This window comes from Pinus tabuliformis, chromosome 8 (assembly GCF_031772625.1).
Source record: "Pinus tabuliformis cultivar Carrire ecotype Pingquan chromosome 8, CPIR1, whole genome shotgun sequence".
Lineage (NCBI taxonomy): Eukaryota > Viridiplantae > Streptophyta > Pinopsida > Pinales > Pinaceae > Pinus > Pinus tabuliformis.
This window is the reverse complement of record NC_142294.1, coordinates 1,578,206,832-1,578,227,552: the sequence shown is the minus strand read 5'-3', so window position 1 is coordinate 1,578,227,552 and position 20,721 is coordinate 1,578,206,832. Positions and strand designations below refer to the sequence as shown.

At 40.2% G+C, this 20,721-nt stretch overlaps 1 protein-coding gene across 1 annotated transcript; it reads left to right on the top strand.

Moving 5' to 3' along the window:
* Nucleotides 1–752: 752 nt before the first annotated feature.
* On the top strand, nucleotides 753–19,440 carry LOC149242058 (ER membrane protein complex subunit 7 homolog). Its single transcript, XM_089367623.1, has 3 exons — nucleotides 753–993; nucleotides 19,023–19,066; nucleotides 19,253–19,440. Exons 1-3 carry the CDS (start codon nucleotides 902–904, stop codon nucleotides 19,423–19,425), a joined length of 309 nt encoding a protein of 102 aa, XP_089223749.1. The 5' UTR covers nucleotides 753–901; the 3' UTR covers nucleotides 19,426–19,440.
* Nucleotides 19,441–20,721: the final 1,281 nt, after the last annotated feature.

Sequence of the window (20,721 nt, the reverse complement as noted above, 5' to 3'; positions counted from 1 at the left end):
GTTCTTCTCCTACATCACAATGAACATATATATTATAACTAGTATTTGCACATTATGGTGCAAAAGAATGTCGACACGTTAAACGAGGGTGGAAGGCGACGACGTTAAACGAAGATTAAATAGAGTGGGAGGGCCACTGTGTTAAATGAAAGATTGACTTTAAAAAACGCCACGTGGAAAATCTCTACGGTATCGGCCTACAATGTTACCACATAAAACCTCACAATAAAAAACGCCTTATAAATAATAGATAATAAATAATGCCACCGTTGGCTCAAATTGATAGTGTAGGCCTACATCGACTTGGAGTAGGCCGTAAAACTGCTTCTGCTTGGCTAAGAGCTCGTCTTCCTCGGACGTAAGGAAACAGAGTAACGGCCCAAGACCCAGAGGCATTTGGCAGGAGTGAAAGCCTGCTCCCTTACGGACCACCAGCGGGTTATTACAGGTGGCGTGGTTTTCCTTGATAACAGTGATGAGTCAAACCGACATTCACGGATAGCAGCGAGAAATGGCTGTCCTCATTGTTGGTTTGACCCCTGAGTTTGATAGGTTTTGCCACCTTCGGAGAAAGATAGTGTAGACCTACATGTTACCACATAGAACCTCACAAGAAAAAACAGCCTTGTGGGTAATGGGTAATAAATAATGGCACCGTTGGCTCAAATTGATATTCCGTATATTCCATCCTTTAGCAACAACATCGGATGTGTTTCTTGTTCTCCCCATATATGATACATAAAAGCAACATAATAAAATAATCAGAGTCGAAACCCGTTTTCAACGTAGGTTTCACCTAAAAAAGATTCTTAAGTTGCATCGGACTACCGGGTACGAGTTCCCTTCTAAGCGCAGGCGAGGTCAACCCTGAAACTCCGGTCTGCGAAACATTGTGACGACCATGGATCGTGGAATTCTGGGGTCCTGCCTCTGCTTTATCGTCGTACTCACTTATCTTCTGCCTGGCTCGGCTCTAGCGGTCTCATCTACCAGGTTTGAAAGCACTTCGATCTCTTTAATGTCAGTTTATTTTTAGCTTTTTAGAAACCTTCTGGACTTCGAAGTTCAAGTGATCAAACATATATCCTGTCCAGGTTTGCGGCGATAAATCTTTATTCTAGGTTCCTTAATTTTTTTTTTTTTTTTTCTCGTTTTCGCAGAATGTTCAAAACGCGTAATTATATTTAAATGAAGCCTAATTTAGATATTGCATCTCTGTTCCATAGGATCAGATGAATTTTGGTTGTTTTTGGCTGCCATATTTAGAGGTTTGTTCATAGTTGTGTGCTCGAAAGCATTAAACCCCTAGTAAAATTGAAATCAGTCAGCAATTATAATTCAAAACCCTAGCCTCGAGATCTACTATAGCTGTAGTTGATGAAATGTGGGGAGGCTTGAGGTAATTGTTCATTGAACTTACCCACACAAGTTTAACTGCCAGTATTTGAGGTGTGAAGAAGGGTTTAACTGTCGACAAGAAACCTTGAATGTATTTCAGGATTCCCTAGCCTCTCCTTTTTGTTTTGGTTTGTGGTGTTGGTGGGGGGGGGGGGGGGGGTGCGGCGCGTGTGTGATTTCGACAGTGCCAGTGGGACTGCCATGAGCTCACAGATACTGCCCTTTGAATTTGCTCACGCAAGTTTAAGATGCCAGTATTTGAGGTTTGAAAAGAGGGTTTAACTGTCGACAAGTAACGTTGAATGTATTTCAGAATCTACTATGATGCATTTCTGTCTGCGTCAGGTGATTTGGAGAGTGCCAGTAGGACTTGCTATGAGCAAATTTGTAAGTGGATGAAAGAGGGTCATCATCGCCTTTTGAATTTGCTCACACAAGTTTAAGCTGCCGGCATTTGTGGTGTTAAAGAGAGTTCACCGTCGAAAAAAAAGTTTGAATGTATTTCAAAATCCATCATGATTCATTTCTGTCTGTGCTCCGCTCCTTTTTTGGGTGGGGAAGGTGATTTGGAGAGTGCCAATAGGACTAATATGAGCGCAACTATAAGTGAATGAACTGTGATGAGTGAATATTCACAAATGGTGGGTGCAAAGTTGCAAACCCCCCAAGCCATGGTGAAAATTTGGGTGACTAATAAGCATGGTGCCATGATTTAGCTACGAGCTTCATCAGCTCAAAATTAATATAAAAAATATATGATTACATAATACATACCTGTTATGCCAGCGTGAGAGATAAAATCAAGGCTTTGGAGTCATTTATTGTAGGGGTTATCTTTCCAGGTAGAGAACCTTGTTCTCCGTTACCCTTCAAGCTGATCGGGAGGCAACAGTTCTGTATTTTTTGACAAGTGAGCACTGCAAATAGATGGCTAGCACCCTGTCATATCCATCAGGTTTTTGTTAGGTTGTTGCTTTGAGCATTTTATAGGCAAGTGATCTTCCCTATCCCTTTTTTGAGAAGAAGCTTCCTTTAAGTTTAACTGTTAATATAAAGTTTAAAGTTTAAACAATAGATTTCCATGGTCAAATGAAGTCTGCTTAATCAGCCACCATACGCAAAATCCAAATCAGGCTGGTGTAGAACCAAAATAGCCCATCTCTAAACCACAATCTGTTAAAATTGGCAATTAGGGCCAAACTCCACATGGAACATCTTATTTATGACAGCTAATATTTTTCTTGGATTCCTCTCTCCAAGAGGTGTAGGATTGATATAAAGATCATCCAATTCCGACATTGTACAAATGAAGTTATGAATTTATTTTGATTATGGACAAATTGTCAAGGTCGGCCAACAAACTTATGTAGGCTCAGAAGCCCAATAGTGACGTCTATTCATCCTCAACGTTTGCTCTAAATACATGATGCCTTAGCCTTATTTGGACACACTCACACTTCACACATCTCTCTCTCTTCATTGATTGGGTACGCATTTCTGGGCGGACGTGCGAAGGAAAGAAAGAGAAATTTATGTTTTGGGCGTTCGCTGCGTAGACTGAATTTCTGGAACAGTTTGACCATGCGTTGACTCCTTTGACTGCGTTTTTGTGAGGGCTACTCTGTTTGGGCAGGCCACATTTTTGGGCACAAAAATCGAGGCTAAACGTCGACTGCAGCTGAGGGCTGACCGCAGGTGGGCTGTTTGACCAGATTTTGATTGGGTTGTTTTTGCACTATTTTGAGGGCTGATTCATCTTGTTGTTTGGAGGCCGAAGTTGATTGAAGTTGACCAATTTGTTGAGGATCAAATCTGCCTTGTCAACCAGCGTTGACTTTTCTAGTTAGGGCTCTTTTGCTGCTGTTATAAATTATCAGATTTGTAAATTGTACTATCTCTCTCTGTTGAACTATTGAAGACTATAAGAAGCATTGATCAAGGGTTTCCCCACATTGAGGTTTGTCCATGGCTGGTGCCACATGTTGTGTCCTCTTGCCTTGGTTTGTCTTCTACTATTTATGTTTATGTTCTATTTGCATTTTACTATTGTGTTGATGTGATTGCTAAACTGGATATTGATATTGGGCTAATTAAGAAATTGAAGTAAAATTGCTCTAAAGCATAGAACATACCATTGTTGCCTAAAATTAACATGGTATCAGAGCTGAGGTGAAGACAAAGCCCAAGCAAGAGTGAAAGAGCAATCACCAAAGACAGTTGGACAAGGACAAAAGGCTCAATGGGTTCCTCATCCTACTTCCCGGTTGAAGACAAGCTCCATGATAAATCTGACTATCATGGATGGAAGATGTCTCTTGATTTGACCTTGGAAGAAAAAGAAGTGATGGATTATGTGCAGGGTAAAATCCCCGAGTCTCCTTCAAATGCACCGGCTGCTGCGAAGACCAAGTACAATAGGGCTGAAGTCAAAGCGAAGAAGATTATCAGGGATTGCATTGACAAGCATCTGGTGGCCGCCTATATCTCCGAATTGAAGACCTCCAAGGAGATCTACGACAGGTTGGCCGACATGTTCAAGGTTAGTAATGCTAATCAAATTCTATTTCTCAAGAATAAGTTGAAGGATATTAAGAAGGGCAAGGACGAGGACATTCAATCCTATTTCTTGAGGATTAGTGAGATGAAGAATGATCTACTCTCGATTGGAGAAGTCATTCCTGATAGTGAAGTTACTCTCACCACCCTTGGAGGACTCCCACTTGAGTGGTATGTATTTAGAACCACTATTCTCAACAATGATCGAATTCCAGGGTTTGAAGAATTGATGTTGAGATGCATTCAAGAAGAAACAAGAATGGTGGAGCAAGAAATGCCTTCTAATAGAAGCAACCCCACTGCGTTCTCCGCTCATGCCAAGAGGAAGAACAATGCAGGTTCAAAGAAGCAAAGTCAAGGAAGACCGAGATTCAAAAATGGAAGGAAGGGAAGATGCTTGTTTGTAATAAGTTTGGCCACTATGCAAGGGCGTGTCCAAATAGAAGGGACACATCGCATGATGATGATCACGATCATTCTAGGGGCAACTTCAACAACAACGATCAAAGGAATGGCAGGTCCAGTGGCAAGGGAAAAAGGAATGCGGGACATCAAGGAAATGGTCGACCCTCCAAGAAATCAAGGAACTGGTCGACCCTCCAAGAAATCAAGGAACTCCAGGCATGAAGAATCCAATGTTGTTAACAATAAGCAAAAAGAGTATTATCTTATATCATCCCTCTCCACTGCCTCTCCTTCGAACACTTTGGGAAATTGGTTGACTGATAGTGGTGCCTCAAGGCACTTCATCGGATACAAGGAACCCTCTCTAATCTGATAGAAAAGGAGACAAACTTGGAGATCATCCTTGGAGACGATGCCACCTATCCCGTGAAGGGAGTAGGGAATGTTACCCTTCAATTGGATCAAGGTAACACTATTCATTTGCAAGAAGTACTATATGTTCCCGATCTCAAGAAGAACCTAGTGTCCATTTTAGCGATGGAAGATAACTGATTCAAGGTGGATTTTATCGACGGAAAGGTACGTGTTTGGAAAAGAATTTTTAAAGATGCTTTTACTCTTGGGTTTAGGATTGACACTTTATATAAAGTTGGAGGAAGTCCATTGGGAGCCATGTCTTGCGACACATCTCTACAATCTGAACTATGGCACTAGAGGTTCGCGCATCTTCATTATAAGGCCCTACTCGATGTGAGACAGATGGTGACAGGTATGCCCGAGTTCAAAGTAGAGCATGAAGGTGTATGTATGGGATGTACGAAGGAAAACTTACAAGGGGACCATTCCCCTCAAGTAATAGCAAGACCACAAACATATTGCAATTGATCCACTTCATATATCTGGTATGATGCCTGTAAACTCTTTGGGAGGATACTTGTATTATCTCACCTTTAGGATGATTATTCTCGCAAGACTTGGATCTACTTCTTTAATAAGAGGATGAAGTGTTCACCTGGTTCCAACACTTCAAAGCCTTGATTGAAAACCAATTCGAGAAGAAAATCAAGATATTGAGGACTGATAATGGGACCGAGTACGAATCCAATGAATTCTAAGATTATTGCAGAGAAGCTGGCATTAAGAGGGAGACTACAACACCATACACCCCCGAGTAGAATGGTGTGGCTGAAAGGAAGAATCGCTCTATTGTAGAAGCTGTTCGTGCCATGCTTCATGATCAAGGCCTTCTGAAGTTTCTATGGGCTGAAGCTGCAAATACCGTCGTGTATGTTCAAAACCGATGCCCTCATCAAGCATTGGACTCGAAGAAATGTTCACTGGTAAGAAACCCGATGTCTCTCATTTTAGAATTTTTGGAAGTCCCGTATATTTTCATTTGTCGAAAGAGAAAAGAAACAAATTGGGTGCATCTAGGAAGAAAGGAATCTTTGTGGGCTATAGTGAAAATTCTAAGGGATATAGAATATGTGGCTGGTCAAAAGGAAGTTGAGATAAGTCATGATGTCACCTTCGACGAAGATATGGCCCTCAGGAAGATCAACAATCTTCTTATCGTAAGGAAGGACAAAGAAGCTGACACCGAAAATTAGGATGAAAAAGAGGACGAAACGATGCCTGATGTTGATGAACCTATGGATCCTATAGATCCTCCTCCTCATGACCCTTCCTCCTCCAAGAGGAGACTCTCATAGCTTAGGGAGACTCTCGAAGGTGCCGAGAGACATATTGCACCAAAGGGGACTTTCCGTGAAAGCAAGAAGCCGAACAGGTATCAAGGATACTTGACCGTCATGAGCACTATCATTCAAAATGAACCTTCATCATTCGAAGAAGTCGTGAAGCAACAAGTATGGAAGGATGCTATGAATGAAGAGTATGAGTCAATTATGAAGAATGATGTTTGGGATGTGGTCCCTAGACCCCAGGACAAATTGGTTGTCACCTCCAAGTGGCTTTTCAAAATCAAGCATGGAGCTGATGGTAGTGCAGAAAAGTTTATGGCTCGCTTTATTGCTCAAGGCTTCTCTCAAAAGGAAGGTGTAGATTACGATGAGATATTTGCACCTGTTGCCCGATACACCACCATCCGCTCGATCATAGCCCTTGCTGCCTCGCAAGGATGGAACCTACATCAGATGGATGTCAAGACCGCTTTCTTGCATGGTTCGATCAAAGAGGAAGTCTATGTGGAACAACCTGAGGGGTTTGAGGTTCATGACCGGGAATCTCATGTATGCAGGTTGAAGAAAAGTCTCTATGGATTGAAGCAAGCACCCCAGGCTTGGTATGAGAGGATCGATAGCTATTTGATGAAGCTGGGATTCACTAGAAGTGAAGCCGATCCGAACCTTTACTTTAAGGTTGAAAATGATAAACCTCTCATTTTGGTACTTTATGTGGACGACCTCTTTTTGACAGGTGCAAACCCTCTCATTCACAAATGTAAGAGGGAGTTGGCTTCTGAATTTGAGATGAAGGACCTAGGACCAATGCACTACTTCCTAGGGTTGAAGGTCTGGCAAAAGGCAGGTGAAATTTTTCTATCTCAAGGAAATATGTTGTGAAGATATTGGAACGATTTGGGATGGTGGACTACAAGCCTGTGACTACCTCGATGGAACTTAACTTTAAGAAGTTATGTGGTAGTGCTGCTAGACCTGAATTGGGAAATGCTTTTGAGTATCTTCAACTCATAGGAGCACTGATGTTCTTGGTGAACACACGTCTAGACATATGTTTTGCAGTTAACACATTGAGCCTCATCATATACATTGGATTGCTGCCAAGAGTCTTCTGAGATATCTTCGGGGCACAATCACTCATGGACTGAGATACACTGTCGAAAATGTGAGGCTGCATCGTTTTTCTGATGCTGATTGGGCTGGCAGTGTGGTGGATCGCATGAGCACTTCTGGATGCTGTTTTTCTTTGGGTTCTGCTTCGATATCCTGGATGAGCAAGAAGCAGAAATCGGTTGCCTTGAGCACCGCCGAGGCCGAATACATAGCTGCTAGTATGGCCTCCTGTGAAGCTGTCTGGTTGAGGAAGCTCTTCAGTGAGCTGTTTGGACATGTGTTGGATACCACCGTGATCCTCTGCGACAACCAGAGTGGGATCCGATTATCAAAGAATCCTGTGTTTCATGATCGCTCCAAGCATATAGATATCAGTTACCACTTTATCCGAGACATGGTACAACGAGGAGCAATAAGGCTCCATCACATTGGGACTGATGAGTAGGTCGCCGATATTTTGACGAAGCCCCTGGGGAAGGTCAAGTTCTTGGCCTTCCAAGAACGACTTGGAGTCGTGGAGAGACCCTCTTATGAGGGTCCTGTATGAGATGGACATTGAGCTCTGGGAGCTCCGGGGGGCTTGGGGTACTTCTTGGAGCGATGAGCAACCATAGGGTGAGTGGTTCAGCCTTCCCCTAGTGGTTTGCTGTGTACAGGGTGAGTGGTTCAGCCTTCCCCTGTGATACCCCTTGACGACATGTAGGCAGGATGAGTGGTTCATCCTTCTCCTGTTGAGACATCCTACCCATGCAGTTTGGGACTCATGGGAAGTACCTCTCATTTGGCCAATGAGTAGGGAAATGAGGATTGGGACCATAGTACTACCGATGGACGCATCGTGTACTCTTGTACTCCCTATGCTAGGATGACCAACATTGATTCAGTAAGAGTGGTATGAGACACTCTCTTTTATTTGGGATTGACTTCGGGTCAGTGGAGAACGATATGATACATTCTTGATCATTCCTTCTTCTTCATAGTTCAGCAGAGCAGAGCAATGCATTGATGGCAGAAAGAGGAATCCAATAAAAATATTAGCTGCATCATATGAGCTGTCCAAGGTGGAGTTTGGCCCTAGTTGCCAAATTTAACATAATCGCTATACAAAATTCCCTATCTAGCAATGCCCATAATTAGGGTTGACTGTATCAACAAAAAATTCGGCACTCCTGTGGCCTTGCGACGCCTGCGGTCTGTGAAACCCTCAACTCCTTGTTGCCCTTCTCTAGAACTCAGAACCTTTGACGTCTGCTTCAAGAGAAATTTTGGTAGGGTTTCCACAAGAGTAGACCTTCCCTGTTCTTGACAGGGCTTGTTGATTCCAAGATAACCACAAAGACTACTATAGTATAGATTCGAATTGCTTCAAGATGATTTGCTGTCCCAAAACGAAGGAAATAAGTGTCTAGGTAGAGTGGGATTAACTCCACTGAAACTAGACAAGGGATTAGCTAGGGTGGGATCACCTCCACCGAAACTATGCAAGGGATTAGCTAGGGTGGGATCACCTCCACCAAAACTAATCAAGAAAAAGGGGTCTTAAAACCCTCAGATCCTCAACTCAAGAAAACATATATATCCAATCCAAATCAATGATGACAAAATGATTCCAACACTCCTTTATTTATGGATTTTCTTATGGGGTTTTTCGCATCCTTAAATCAAATGAGGGGGTTCATGTGTAAACCCCCAATTATGGCTTTTTGTCCCAACTACCCCAAAATTTACCCAATGTTGCCCCAAAACATCCGATAATTATGTTTCTCCCTTTGTCAAGGCTATAGCCTATGGGGTTGGATGGGCTATTGCATCCTCCCATGGGCAATTAATCCATAGGGGACATTAGAGCCCCCCCTTCCCGACATTGCTTGCCCTCAAGCAATGGCTTGTCTAGGTGCTGTATAATTTCCTCTTCAACCTCCATGATTGAAAAACTAACTTCAATCCTCATAGTTACCATTTCAAACATACCAACACCCCCCTTTTATTCTTGCAGCAAAATAACCGTAACGCTGATGGGTGACATCATCATGCAATAGTTGTTGCTCCCTCTTACTAGATCATAGGGGAAAAAATTACAGTTGTGCGCTACTGCTAAAGTAATCTTCATTTCAAACGAAGTTCCTCTTCCTGGCATAATAACAACCTTCAATGGTTTTAGTAATAAGTTGCAGGGAGTCGATCCTCCTTTTGATGGTAATAGGCTCACATTAGTTTCCATTGGCTTTTTATGCTTTGTTGCTATTTCCACATCATTTGAAGATGGCCCGTTGCCATTTTTTAAAGTGCCGTCTTCTGTGCAGGGCTAGCTATTAAATAACTCCATCCTTGTGCAAGTGAAGGACCCTTCACCCTCGTGGGGATTAGTGACAATATGGCGCCTTGCAACTTTGCAATCAGTTGACCATGGTAAATGAAAACACTTCCAACTCTTCTCTTTTTATGACTTGGAGATATTTTGTAGCAACATTATTGCGCCGAGAGGCGCTCTATAGCCCAGTATAGGAGTGATGTGTAGGTGTAATGTAAGAAAGTTTGTCAACATTTTTACATGTCGGCTTAATATGTTGAATTTATATTAATATGTCCAATTTATAATATGTAAAGGATTGGTAAACATTTACATGTCGGTTAAAAGTAATATAGAGCCCAATATGGGAGAGATGCTGCAGTGTCAGTAAAAAGTAATAATAAATAATAAAATTCAATTTATTACATTTTAATTTTGTTTTTATTAATAAAATTACGAATAATGTTTTAAATAAAAGAAAACCATAATATACATATTACGTTAAAATATGTAACTTATAAGTAGCAACAATAAGTTAAGATCCATTTTACCTTATAAAATAGAATAATGATTTTGTAACCATATTTAATATAATTAATAAGCACATGAAAACTTTAATACTTACAATAAACTTACAATTTAACAATTTGTTTAACGATGGATATTCATGTCCACTTTTCCATATTTACTATTAACTTGTAAATGGGATTTGTTACAATACTGTGGGCCAATACCATGATTCATCAATACAACATTCCCAAAAAGCATCTCTTTTTTCACAATCAAAATATTTTATTTGAATTTAAATTTATAACATGCCCAAAAACCATCTCTTATTTCACAATCAAAATAATACTTACAATATAACAAGATTTTTAACCATAGATACTGACCCCACTTTACTATGGATATTATCAACCATACCATACCATGGGCCAATACCATGGCTCATTAATACCACACGCTGAAAAACCCATTAATATATATATAATTTAATTTTATTAATTTTTGGGCCGAGAGACACTCTCCATCCCAGTATGGAAGAGATGTTGTAATGTCTTGATATATTATGTTAGCTAAACATTTTGACCCAGTGAAATTACATAAAAATAAAAATGAAAATAAAAAATACAAATTATTAATTAAAACATTTTGACTTAGCTAAATTATATAAAAATAAAAATGAAACGAAAAAACAAAATTAATAATTAAACCAATCCAGATCCATCTTAACTTTGGATCTATCAAGCTCTGAGAGGGATCAAATCTCTCTAGGTGCAAACCTTTCTTCAAGTTTTGTACTCAGAAAAGAGGTTTGCACTTCTAGAGATTTGATCCCACTTGGCACTTGATAGATCTAGCGTTAAGATGGATCTAGGTTGGTAGGTATTAAGTGCAACAAAGATTTTATAATAAAATTTGGTACTTAGCTCAAATGCATGAGGTCCCCTTGGAAGATTAGGAGGGTCATCTTCACAATCCTGTGATTGAGCAACTTTTGCTACCAAACTTTGTAAGCAGTGACTTAAGATAGAAAATTGGTGCAGATAAAACTTCACATTGGTGACAAATTTCCTTGCCACATACCTCTTTCTATGCTTTTTACAGTGCCTCAGGCAATTAATATGTCTTGCATTCCCCCCTTTATAAGACTGCCATCAACTTCAGGAGAATCTATTGTTGCGATCATATTTACTTTGGGGTCTTGGTCATCAGTCCTTGATCTATTTTTGCTCACTGTTTGTTCCATATTTGTGCAATCCTTGGTTTGAGGGTGAAGCTCCAATGTGACTTCAGTTGGTCTGTCATGTGTAGTCCTAATGAGCTTTTCCCTGAGTGTTGATTCAGGGGAAAAATATATCTAATCTTCATAGAAGATGATCATGGATGAGTTCGTCCAACAATTTATAGGCAAAATTATTTTGGGAGTACTCTATTAAGAAGTGGGCTCTCCAATCTCTCAAGAATGTGCATATGTCATGTTCAACATTCTCTTTACATCTCGACTCATAAGGTTGTAAGTTGTTCCTTGATGATCTGGGGCTTGTGCTCCTGCAAGTTGCCATGCAAATTACTTTGTGCTACTTAGGTATGACCTCCATTTGCTTGGTCGTTACAACTTGGGGGCCACCATTGGTCATGCCTCTTAGTACTACCTCACTGCCATTTGGGTCTTGGAATTCCATTTTTATCGCTTGGTAGTTCATTACGAACCTTCCTATTGAGTACAACCATTGTGCTCCCAACACCACATTAGTATCAACCAATTCTATCACATAAAAATCATTAGTGAGGGTATACTTAATGTGATGCTCAAATGTGGAACTACGTGTGTGCATGTCATATGATACCCATCAGTTGCCCTCATTTCGAAACCTTCAAATTCCTGGGTAGGGCCTCTTCTCACCACCACGACTGCATCAATGAAGTTGTACGTTGCTCCACCGTCAATCAATGTTATGATTTGTTGTCCTTATATGACACCCTTGATTTTGAAGGTGTGATATTTGGGGACTCTTTAGAGAGTGGCGATAATACCTCCTTCCATTCTTGGACATGGCTTCTTGTCTCTCTTAGGCTCTTTTAGGGATGGTGCTTCTTTGAAAATGCTAGGCTCCTTGCTTGGTCGCTACTCCGGTCCTCCCATGTGGTTTTATAGGCTGGCCAGACCATAGAGTTGCGCAAATTGTATTTGCTATCCAGGGATCTGCACTCTCTTGTCCTTAGAAACCTGAACATCTTGCTGCCTTAAGTAGCTGTTGTACCAAATTCACTGTCCAACAACGCCTAGAATTAGCGCTGATCATATCAACAGAGAATTTGGCCCTCTCTACGGCTATGTGCGACTGCATGTGGTTTGCGGCCTGCGATTGCCTGCGATCTCCGGAACCCTCAACTCCTCGCTACCCTTTGCTAGAACTCATAACCTTTGACATCTGCTTAAGGAGAAATTTCGGTAGGGTTTCCACAAGAGTAGACCTTCCCTGTTCTTGACAGGGCTTGTTGATTCCGAGATAACCACAGAGACTGCTACAGAACAGATTCAAATTGCTTCAAGATGATTTGCTGTGTTAGAACAAAGGAAAGAAATGTCTAGGTAGGGTGGGATCAGCTCCATTGAAACTAGACAAGGGATTGGCTAGGGTGGGATTACCTCCACCAAAAGTAATCAAGAAGGGGTCTTAAAACCCTCAGAGCCTCGGCTCAAGAAAAAAAAGATATCTAATCCAAATCGATGATGACAGAATGATTCCAACTCTCCTTTATTTATAGATTTCCTTATGGGGTTTTTCTTTTCCTTAATCAAATGAGGGGGTTCATTTGTAAACCCCCAATTTGGGCTTTTTGCCCCAGCTACCCCAAAGTTTACCCAATGTTGCCCCAAAACATTGGATAATTGGGTTTCCCTCTTTATCAAGAGTCAAGACTACAACCTACGGGGTTGGATGGGCTATTGCGTCCTCCTGTGGGCAATTAATCCATAGGGGACATTACAACATGTGATATAGAGGACCTTATTCAAAAGTTTGATGCAACAAGTGATACAGCTGAACTAATAAGAGGAGTTGATGGAATACAGGTGATTAATGCTCAATTTGATACAGATGATTTGATGGAATCAATGAATGAAGCATAGGATAACAACTGCAGTAGTAACAAAAGCAATTGTGAAGAAGACAAAAACAAGAAAATGGTCTTTCCAAGATGGTTAGACCTTGGGAAGAGATCTCATTCAACAAAAATCGGTATGGATTGGGCTACACCAAAGATGATAGCTTTTATATTCTAGATTACTCCAAACCAATTCAGTTTGTGAGTGTAGGATTTCTTGATGAAGTTAAGAGTGTTGATAAAAAGTGCCAACATTGTCAGAGAAATGGTCACATGGAGAGTCAATGTTTTGATCTCCATCCTTGTCTTTATTGTGGGAAGACAAATCACCTACCAGAGAGCTGTTGAAAGCAGAAGAAAGCTAAGAAATTAATTCGATATGGGTGGATAAATTCTTGGAGATGGAATGAAGAAGTGGAGAAACTATATCAATCTTACTGCCTAGTCACATAGGTAACGACAAAGCTGCCTAAAGAAATGAACAAAGCAAAAATTTTCAACCAGCTATTCCAGAAAAAAGATTGTACTCTCCACACCTAAAGGGGGAGAGCACAATGATAAAACAATCTCTCTTACACCTTTTGTTGAAATTTCGGGCACCTTTGGGATGAATTTACCCAAGAGAAATCCAATTACCCCAAAAGAAACCCATCTTGCTCCAAAAGGATAATCAAAATTAGATAAAAGAAATATTATTATTTGATGTGTTTGGCACGCCTTCTATTATCATTTGATGTGACAAATTTGCTTGGGCAAGCAATCTTTAAGGCATGTGGTGAAATATATTTAATATTATTAGGAGCAAATTAAAGTGGGGTTTCTTCAAGTCGAATTCACTTAATGAAGGCTCATGTTGGCACATAAGAGACCCCTTGGCACCTTGAACACTTAATATAACTAAAAGAACTTTGGAGCTCATTTGTGATCACAATCACAACACATCTTGGTGAGAGATGATCTGATCTAGCCGCAGGACTTTGAGAGTCCTAGCCAAAATTGAGAAGAGGAGTTTTGACGTCTCTTTCTTGTGATTAATTTTGGACGAGTTTGGCAGATGGTAGGCCGAATTTTGAAAGGCAGTTTTCTGTGTTTTTATTTGTCATCCTTCTCCTGAGATCTGGCCAAGCTATATCTCTGTTATTGTAGGAGGGCCGAGCCCTTGAATTGGAGCAAACCTGATGATATTTTATCCTGGAGCAGACCTCTAAGTTTGGGCCGAATCTTGCAAAGCGTATGGGCCGAGTTTGACAGCTTGTTGGCCAAATAGGAAGGGACCTTTCTGAGCATATGTTGGAGTGCATTTTCTCATGTTAACAAGTTGTGATATGTCTTTATGGTTTTCTGAAAAGGCTGAGCCCTAAATCAGTGCTGGACAGAGGTAGTTTACCCTTGGATCAGTTGTTATAATAGAGCCAAGTTCCCTTGAAGGTCAGCACAGGAGGAAGGCCAGGTTAAGAGAGGAACAACACAGATGTTTGAATGGTTTGGAGGCCGAATTGGAGGGCTGGAGGCCTACTGTACATATGCTCTAATCAGGGTCGAGGATTCTCAAGGAAAATCTACAGGACCTTGACCAAAAAGGCAGAAAGGAGTCTACAGTTCAAGGTATGTTTTATGTATTGATGTACTACTAGATGTTGTATGGTGGTAGGGATATTCCATGGGTGATGAACAACTGTAAGCATGTGCCCTTGTAACTGTGTTATACAGTGATACATATGATAGTGACATCCATGATACATTGATATATGACAGTGATCTAAGACAGTAACACCTATGCTTATGAGAGTGAGACATATGACAATGATATCTATGATATATGACAGTGACCTAAGACATGCTTATGCGAGTGATACATATAGCAGTGATGTAGATGTATGTCAGAATGTTCTCATGCCTGTTATGTATGACAAAATGTTCTCATGATTGTGTTGTAGGACAATGATGTATGGGACAACAAAATCGCTACCCTCCTTTGATTTGGGCATAGAAGCAAAGCCTAAGGAGTAGCGAGGTTTTTTTTTGTCTTTTTGGGATTATTACAAGAAGGAACATGGGTTTGTCCTGAAGCGGTTTTTGCTTGGATTTGGAAAACATTACAAGGACAACGAGAATCATATTCCGTTATGATTCGAAGGGATAAGGAATTGAGCGTGCTTCTCTGAAAGAAGGCAAGGTCTAATTAAGCCTCAATCGTTGTACATAAGTCAACCAAATTACCCAGCGAGGATCCTTAGTGCTAGGGAAACCTCTAAAGGGAAATTGAAGTGCGAATCTCTAGTTATGAAAGCCAAGACGATTTGATTACTCAAGGAAATTGCAGTAATGTGTGAAACCCCAGTTCTAGGCGGAATCGACTTGGATTGTTCAGCGAAATTACAAGAGCAATATCGTCCCAATTCTGAGCACGCCAAAGATTCTGTTTTGAAGCAAGTGGAGTTTGTAGCTTAATTCAAGGGGTGGCATAATTTCACTCTGTGGAAGCTGCAACTATACGCACTTGGAAACACGCTGATACAGTCCCATAGCTTGGGTCCCACAATAAAAGCGTCGTAGTGATAAGAGAGAAAGGGCTAATCGACTGAAGTCAGGTTTGAAGATTTGTATCTATCTGAACGCACTTGGAGACAGATTGATTCAGTCCAGCTCAGGTCCCATAACAGAAGCATCGCAGTAGGAGTAAAGGCTAAGAATCGTAACTGATACTTCCAAGGGCCCTACGTACTCTGTAACTAATATCCGTCCAGATTTGTAAGGAGCAGTAGCTTTTGTGTTAATTTACCAATACAATGCGCATGATTTATTAACTATTCAGGATTCAATATTGCGTTTTGGATTGCAGTATTGTGTTGAAATACAATATTGAATCTAGATTTTATCTTCATTGTTGAAAACGTTGAGTAGCTCTGTACTGGACTGTTGGTTTTATCTACTTGAAAGCTTTGAATAAATAAATTGCTAAGAATCTGAAACTGTTCTATTGTTAGTATTGAATTAATAAATTCACTCTGAAACCCTAACGTACTAAAAACCTCTAGGGTAAAATTGCCCTAGCCTATTACATAATCTTAAAAATAATTTTTGTTTTGTTAAAATTTAATTATTTCAAGTGTTTTTTTGAAAAGGAAGTCATTGAGTTTGAGTTGATCCAAGTTTGAGTTGAAACTCTAGTTGATAGGTGGACGATTCGAAGTTCGAGTCTAAGTTTTAAAGCTATTGTTGAGATGCATTCAAATTTCTAAATGGATCTAGTTTTGTGAATCCTCATTTTCTTGGCCCTCGAGATCATGAAAAATAGATCAGTATAGGGTTCAAGAGAGTTGATTTCCCCCAACACTTGAATAAGCCCGCCTTTGAAATAGTTGACATATAAAGAGTTTTGCTTAACCATACCTCAATTTATTCTTTTGAGAAGGACCTTTTTTGCAACCTACTGAAAATTGTACCAAGTGAATCATAACTCTGATGAGTATCTACGCTTTAACTCGTTAGGATCATACATCCCAAGTTTGCCTTTGAGTGAGTTCCATGCATTCTTATCAGACTACAACATTTGAACTAGTAATAGGGATTTCCTTGTCTTCTTGAGTTTCCACCCAGGTAACTCAGGACAATGAAAAACAAATTGGTTAGGGTTCAAGAGAGTTGCTTCCTCCGAACACTTGAATAAGCCTGCTTTTGAAATAGTTGACATATAAAGAGTTTTGCTTAGATAACATAGCTCGATTTATTCTTTTGCGAAGGACCCTTTTTGCAACCTATTGGAAACTGTACCAAGTGATCCATAACTTTGAAGAGTATCTACGCTTTAACTTGTTAGGATCTTACATCCCAAGTTTGCCTCTGAGTGAGTTCCATGCATCCTTATCATACTACAACATTTGGATAGGCCTTCCTTGCCTTCTTCAGCTTCGACCATCTTAATATCACTGTAGACAAGCCAATGGGCTTATTGCAACTTGTTGGGCATCCATCTTCAAAAGTTGATCCTCTTGTTTGTGTTATTAGGTATGTAGATGTTGGCTTGGCCCAACATATGACCATGAAGATTCAACAAAATTGAAACAATTTATAACAAATTGTTTGTTCACTACCCTATGGTGATTGAGGCATACTATGGAGAGACCAGTGTTGCCACACCCTCTCTCCTTCATATGTGACTCGACTATATGTCAATGGTGTGTGGCCACATGACTGTCAAAGTAATTTTAAGCAAGAAATAAATAACTCTTTCTTAGAATTGAGTCCTTGCACTATGGACCATAGCTTTTTGGTAGGGGCCTATCAGACTCTTGACATTCCACAATGTTACCTTCATTGAGAAATGGTAGTGATAATCTCCATATTATCATAATAAACATTCTCACGTAGCTTGACCAAAACATCCTATGAATTTGATGTCATTGTAGATTTTATCACAACACCATACAATCAATCTTCTAAGATTTGAAACTTAGGTTTCCTTTCTTCTTCTTTGGGAGATGATGTTGCTTGTGGATTCTTAAGAGGAGCTAGAGAGCACATCCTCTTGTATTCTGCCTGAGAGGATGAGGCCTGAGAAGGGTGCATTAGCTCTTTTTCGACATTGGAGGTTGTGGGGCTAGCTAGAGTGGACTTCTTGCATAACCTTAGTTTAGGGGGTTGCCTTTCCTGGTTAGAAACAACCTTATTATTCTATGAGTTCTTCTGAACAACTGAGACCCATCAACCTTTAATGTCATTGTTGGCATGACAAGTATACTAAGCTTGGGCGTGAATGGCCCTTGAAACACAAACAATCAGCGGGTTTGACTGGACCATTACAGGGCAACGATGGATTTTTGATCCAAACTTTGCCATTGAATGTACTCGTTTGATAAGCTATTTGATCATCTTTTTACCTACTTAGATGAGGACAAACTCCTTTGAATCCTTGCACAAATTGACCGTCAGGAAAACCCTTTTCTGCGGTGTAGGGTTGAGAATTTAGTAGTGCTCATGATGGATAACACCTCCAATGGGCACAAGATATGCTCTAGGAAGGCCAGGTGGCTCAGGTCTCCGTAGGCTGTCTAGGAACTTAACCCACACAAGATAGGGTAAGTGGGCAATGTCATGAGCAGAAAGACCACTTACCTAGGGGGAAAACCTTCCATGAACCATAATGGTTGGAACTTTCCCTTTATTAGGCTATGGGTGCTAATACAATGCCAACCAGGAAGTTCCCAAACCTCGTTAACACAAGCCCTAAGCAACAAAAGTCATCTATAAGAATCACAAACATTATCAGATTCAGTGACAGCAGTACCTATGGGATTTTTCCTTAGGGATTTAGGGGCAAATTTCCTGGTTGCCTTGGACGGTACCATTGTTCTTGTTATTACCAGACATTGGGTTTTGCTAACACCTCCAGCAGCTAACTGATGAACTGATCCAACTTTGGGTGGAGTGGGTATAAATGGGCACCCAGAGGCCTTACGGCCAGGGTTAGCTGGCCCAGGGCCAGTGCAGGTCAGCTAGGGAGGCTGGACAGGCAGTGATGGTGCCAAGGACTGTAGTAAATTCTGTGCATAGACATATCGACAGCCTTACTCAAATTCCCTGGCAAATTCTTTTATTAAACAATCTTATACCCTTCCTTATTTTGATGTATATATAATTTTTAGAAACAATGTTGGGATGTACTTACCGTCAATTATATGGGAAAATATGGAACCAACAGGCTGTTATTTGGAGTCCTGGAAAGCTGTCTAGGGATTCTATTGACGGGTTTTGACTTCTGTTTCCTCAGGGTTCCATCAATGTGGTCATTGTTTGGCATGGCAGCTGATAATGTTAGTTAGACTGATAAAATTCATCTGAATGCTAAGTTGGTGATGCCTTTTGTTCAATGCTGAATTAATCATATAGCTTTTGTTGCTGTGGTTAGAATCACAGCTAAGTATTATCCTGGTTAAATGTGGCAGGGTTGCAGATGGTTACACAATTGCCGGTAGAGTGAAAATAGAAGGTAATTAATTCAAAAACCAATCTCTATTCAACAGTTTATATCTTTATGCTTACATCCTCACTATTATGGTGGTGCTTTGTTTGAAGATATCTGTTAAAAATGTATTTATTGCTGCTTTTGCTTCTGGTTATGTTTGTCTTGTTTTTAGCATCTGGTTCTGATGATGTTTGGCTTTGCTTTTGATAGGACTTGGAGTGAGAACTCATGGATTTCCTAGCAAAACTGCAAATGTGAAGGTCGTACTGAATGGAGGGGACAGGGTTTCTTTCATCAGACCAGATGGCTATTTTTCTTTGTATCCTGAAAACCATCACTGTCTACTTTTTTATTTCAATTCCTTGTGTGTGCTTTTTACATAGCCTTATATTCTCGCTCTGTATTTTGGTGTAGATTTGCACAAGTTTGTCGAGCTGGTTGGTTTCAAGTGATCTTAAGTTTTCTTGTTATTTTGAGAAATTTCAGTCTTTTTGCCCCAAAAGCAACCGCATCATTTTTCCTGCAGTAGCTTAATGTTATTAAATCCACTTCACTTGTATTTTCAACTGAAGGTTGTCCCATTTTTCTACTCACACTAGGATTTCTCTTAAAATATTGGACCAATTATCCCCTTCTAAACCCCATCAACTTATGCATACTACAGTTGACTCGTGCATGAACTTCCGTAGTAACATCACAATTCAAAATTGAAACAAAATATTAGAAGGGCTGAAGCTAATAAACGAGAGTTTAAAAAATGAGCAAATAGTGGTGAAATAAATGCCATATGGATCTTTTTCTTGTATTTACTTTTTTTGGCATGCCATCTTTATATAGGACAATTGTGGAGAAAACTTCTAATACAAAGTTACATTCAATAATTTCAACAGGCCACCTATATTGAAGTATAATGCATATTGTAATCTAATACCTACAATTAGCCAAGAGTAAATGCCATGGCCTGAACACGAGGACTTAGATTTTGTCCGATGATTATAACCTTAAATCTGTCTGCTGCAACAGTTCCTGGACAATGATTGATTAGTTTTTGCTCACCACTAGGCTTCTTTCCTGCATCCACCCAGCTAAGTTAAGAACTTCCAAAGCCAAAGCTTGTTCTATTTCACATTTATTCGTTTTGAAAATAACTACATTGAAGGAATCTCTACTGCAGCAAATCTGAATCTACTTCACCTACTTGATTTTTAACATACATTATCAAGTTATTCTTTTGAATACTGAAGCAAATTACTTTTGCAGCCTACACTAATTAAATATTTGATCTCATGAAACAGAAAACAGAGCAAAGAACAAGATACATAGGACACACTTATTTTTGGACACAATAGTCCCCGGAAAACCGATGCGGGAAAACTGGTGCAGCAACTCTAAGGGTTTATTATTATGCAGGAGAAATATCTGAATACAAATCTAGGATGCTCATCTAGCAATCCTTTACAGAGAAAATACTGGCGGAAAATATGAGTGAGTTTTACCTCACTTCACTCAGCAGAATTCCGGCTGATCCGACAACAAGACTGGCTAACCCCGGCTACTTCTGCGCTGGCCCTGTGTCAACCTTTCAGGATTTGCGTCAGCCATCACGACTGTTCTGGCAGTTCTGGCTTTTGCGTGACAGACAACTTTCTCCTCTGCGCTGGTTCTTTTGGTTCTGCGTC

What these genes read in the sequence shown, in the direction of transcription:
- LOC149242058 (XM_089367623.1), top strand. Translation starts at nt 902, where the DNA reads ATGGATCGTGGAATTCTGGGGTCCTGCCTCTGCTTTATCGTCGTACTC. An exon ending in CTAGCGGTCTCATCTACCAG is followed by an intron (nt 994 to 19,022) that starts GTTTGAAAGCAC and finishes TAAATGTGGCAG; the next exon opens with GGTTGCAGATGGTTACACAA. An exon ending in CGGTAGAGTGAAAATAGAAG is followed by an intron (nt 19,067 to 19,252) that starts GTAATTAATTCA and finishes TGCTTTTGATAG; the next exon opens with GACTTGGAGTGAGAACTCAT.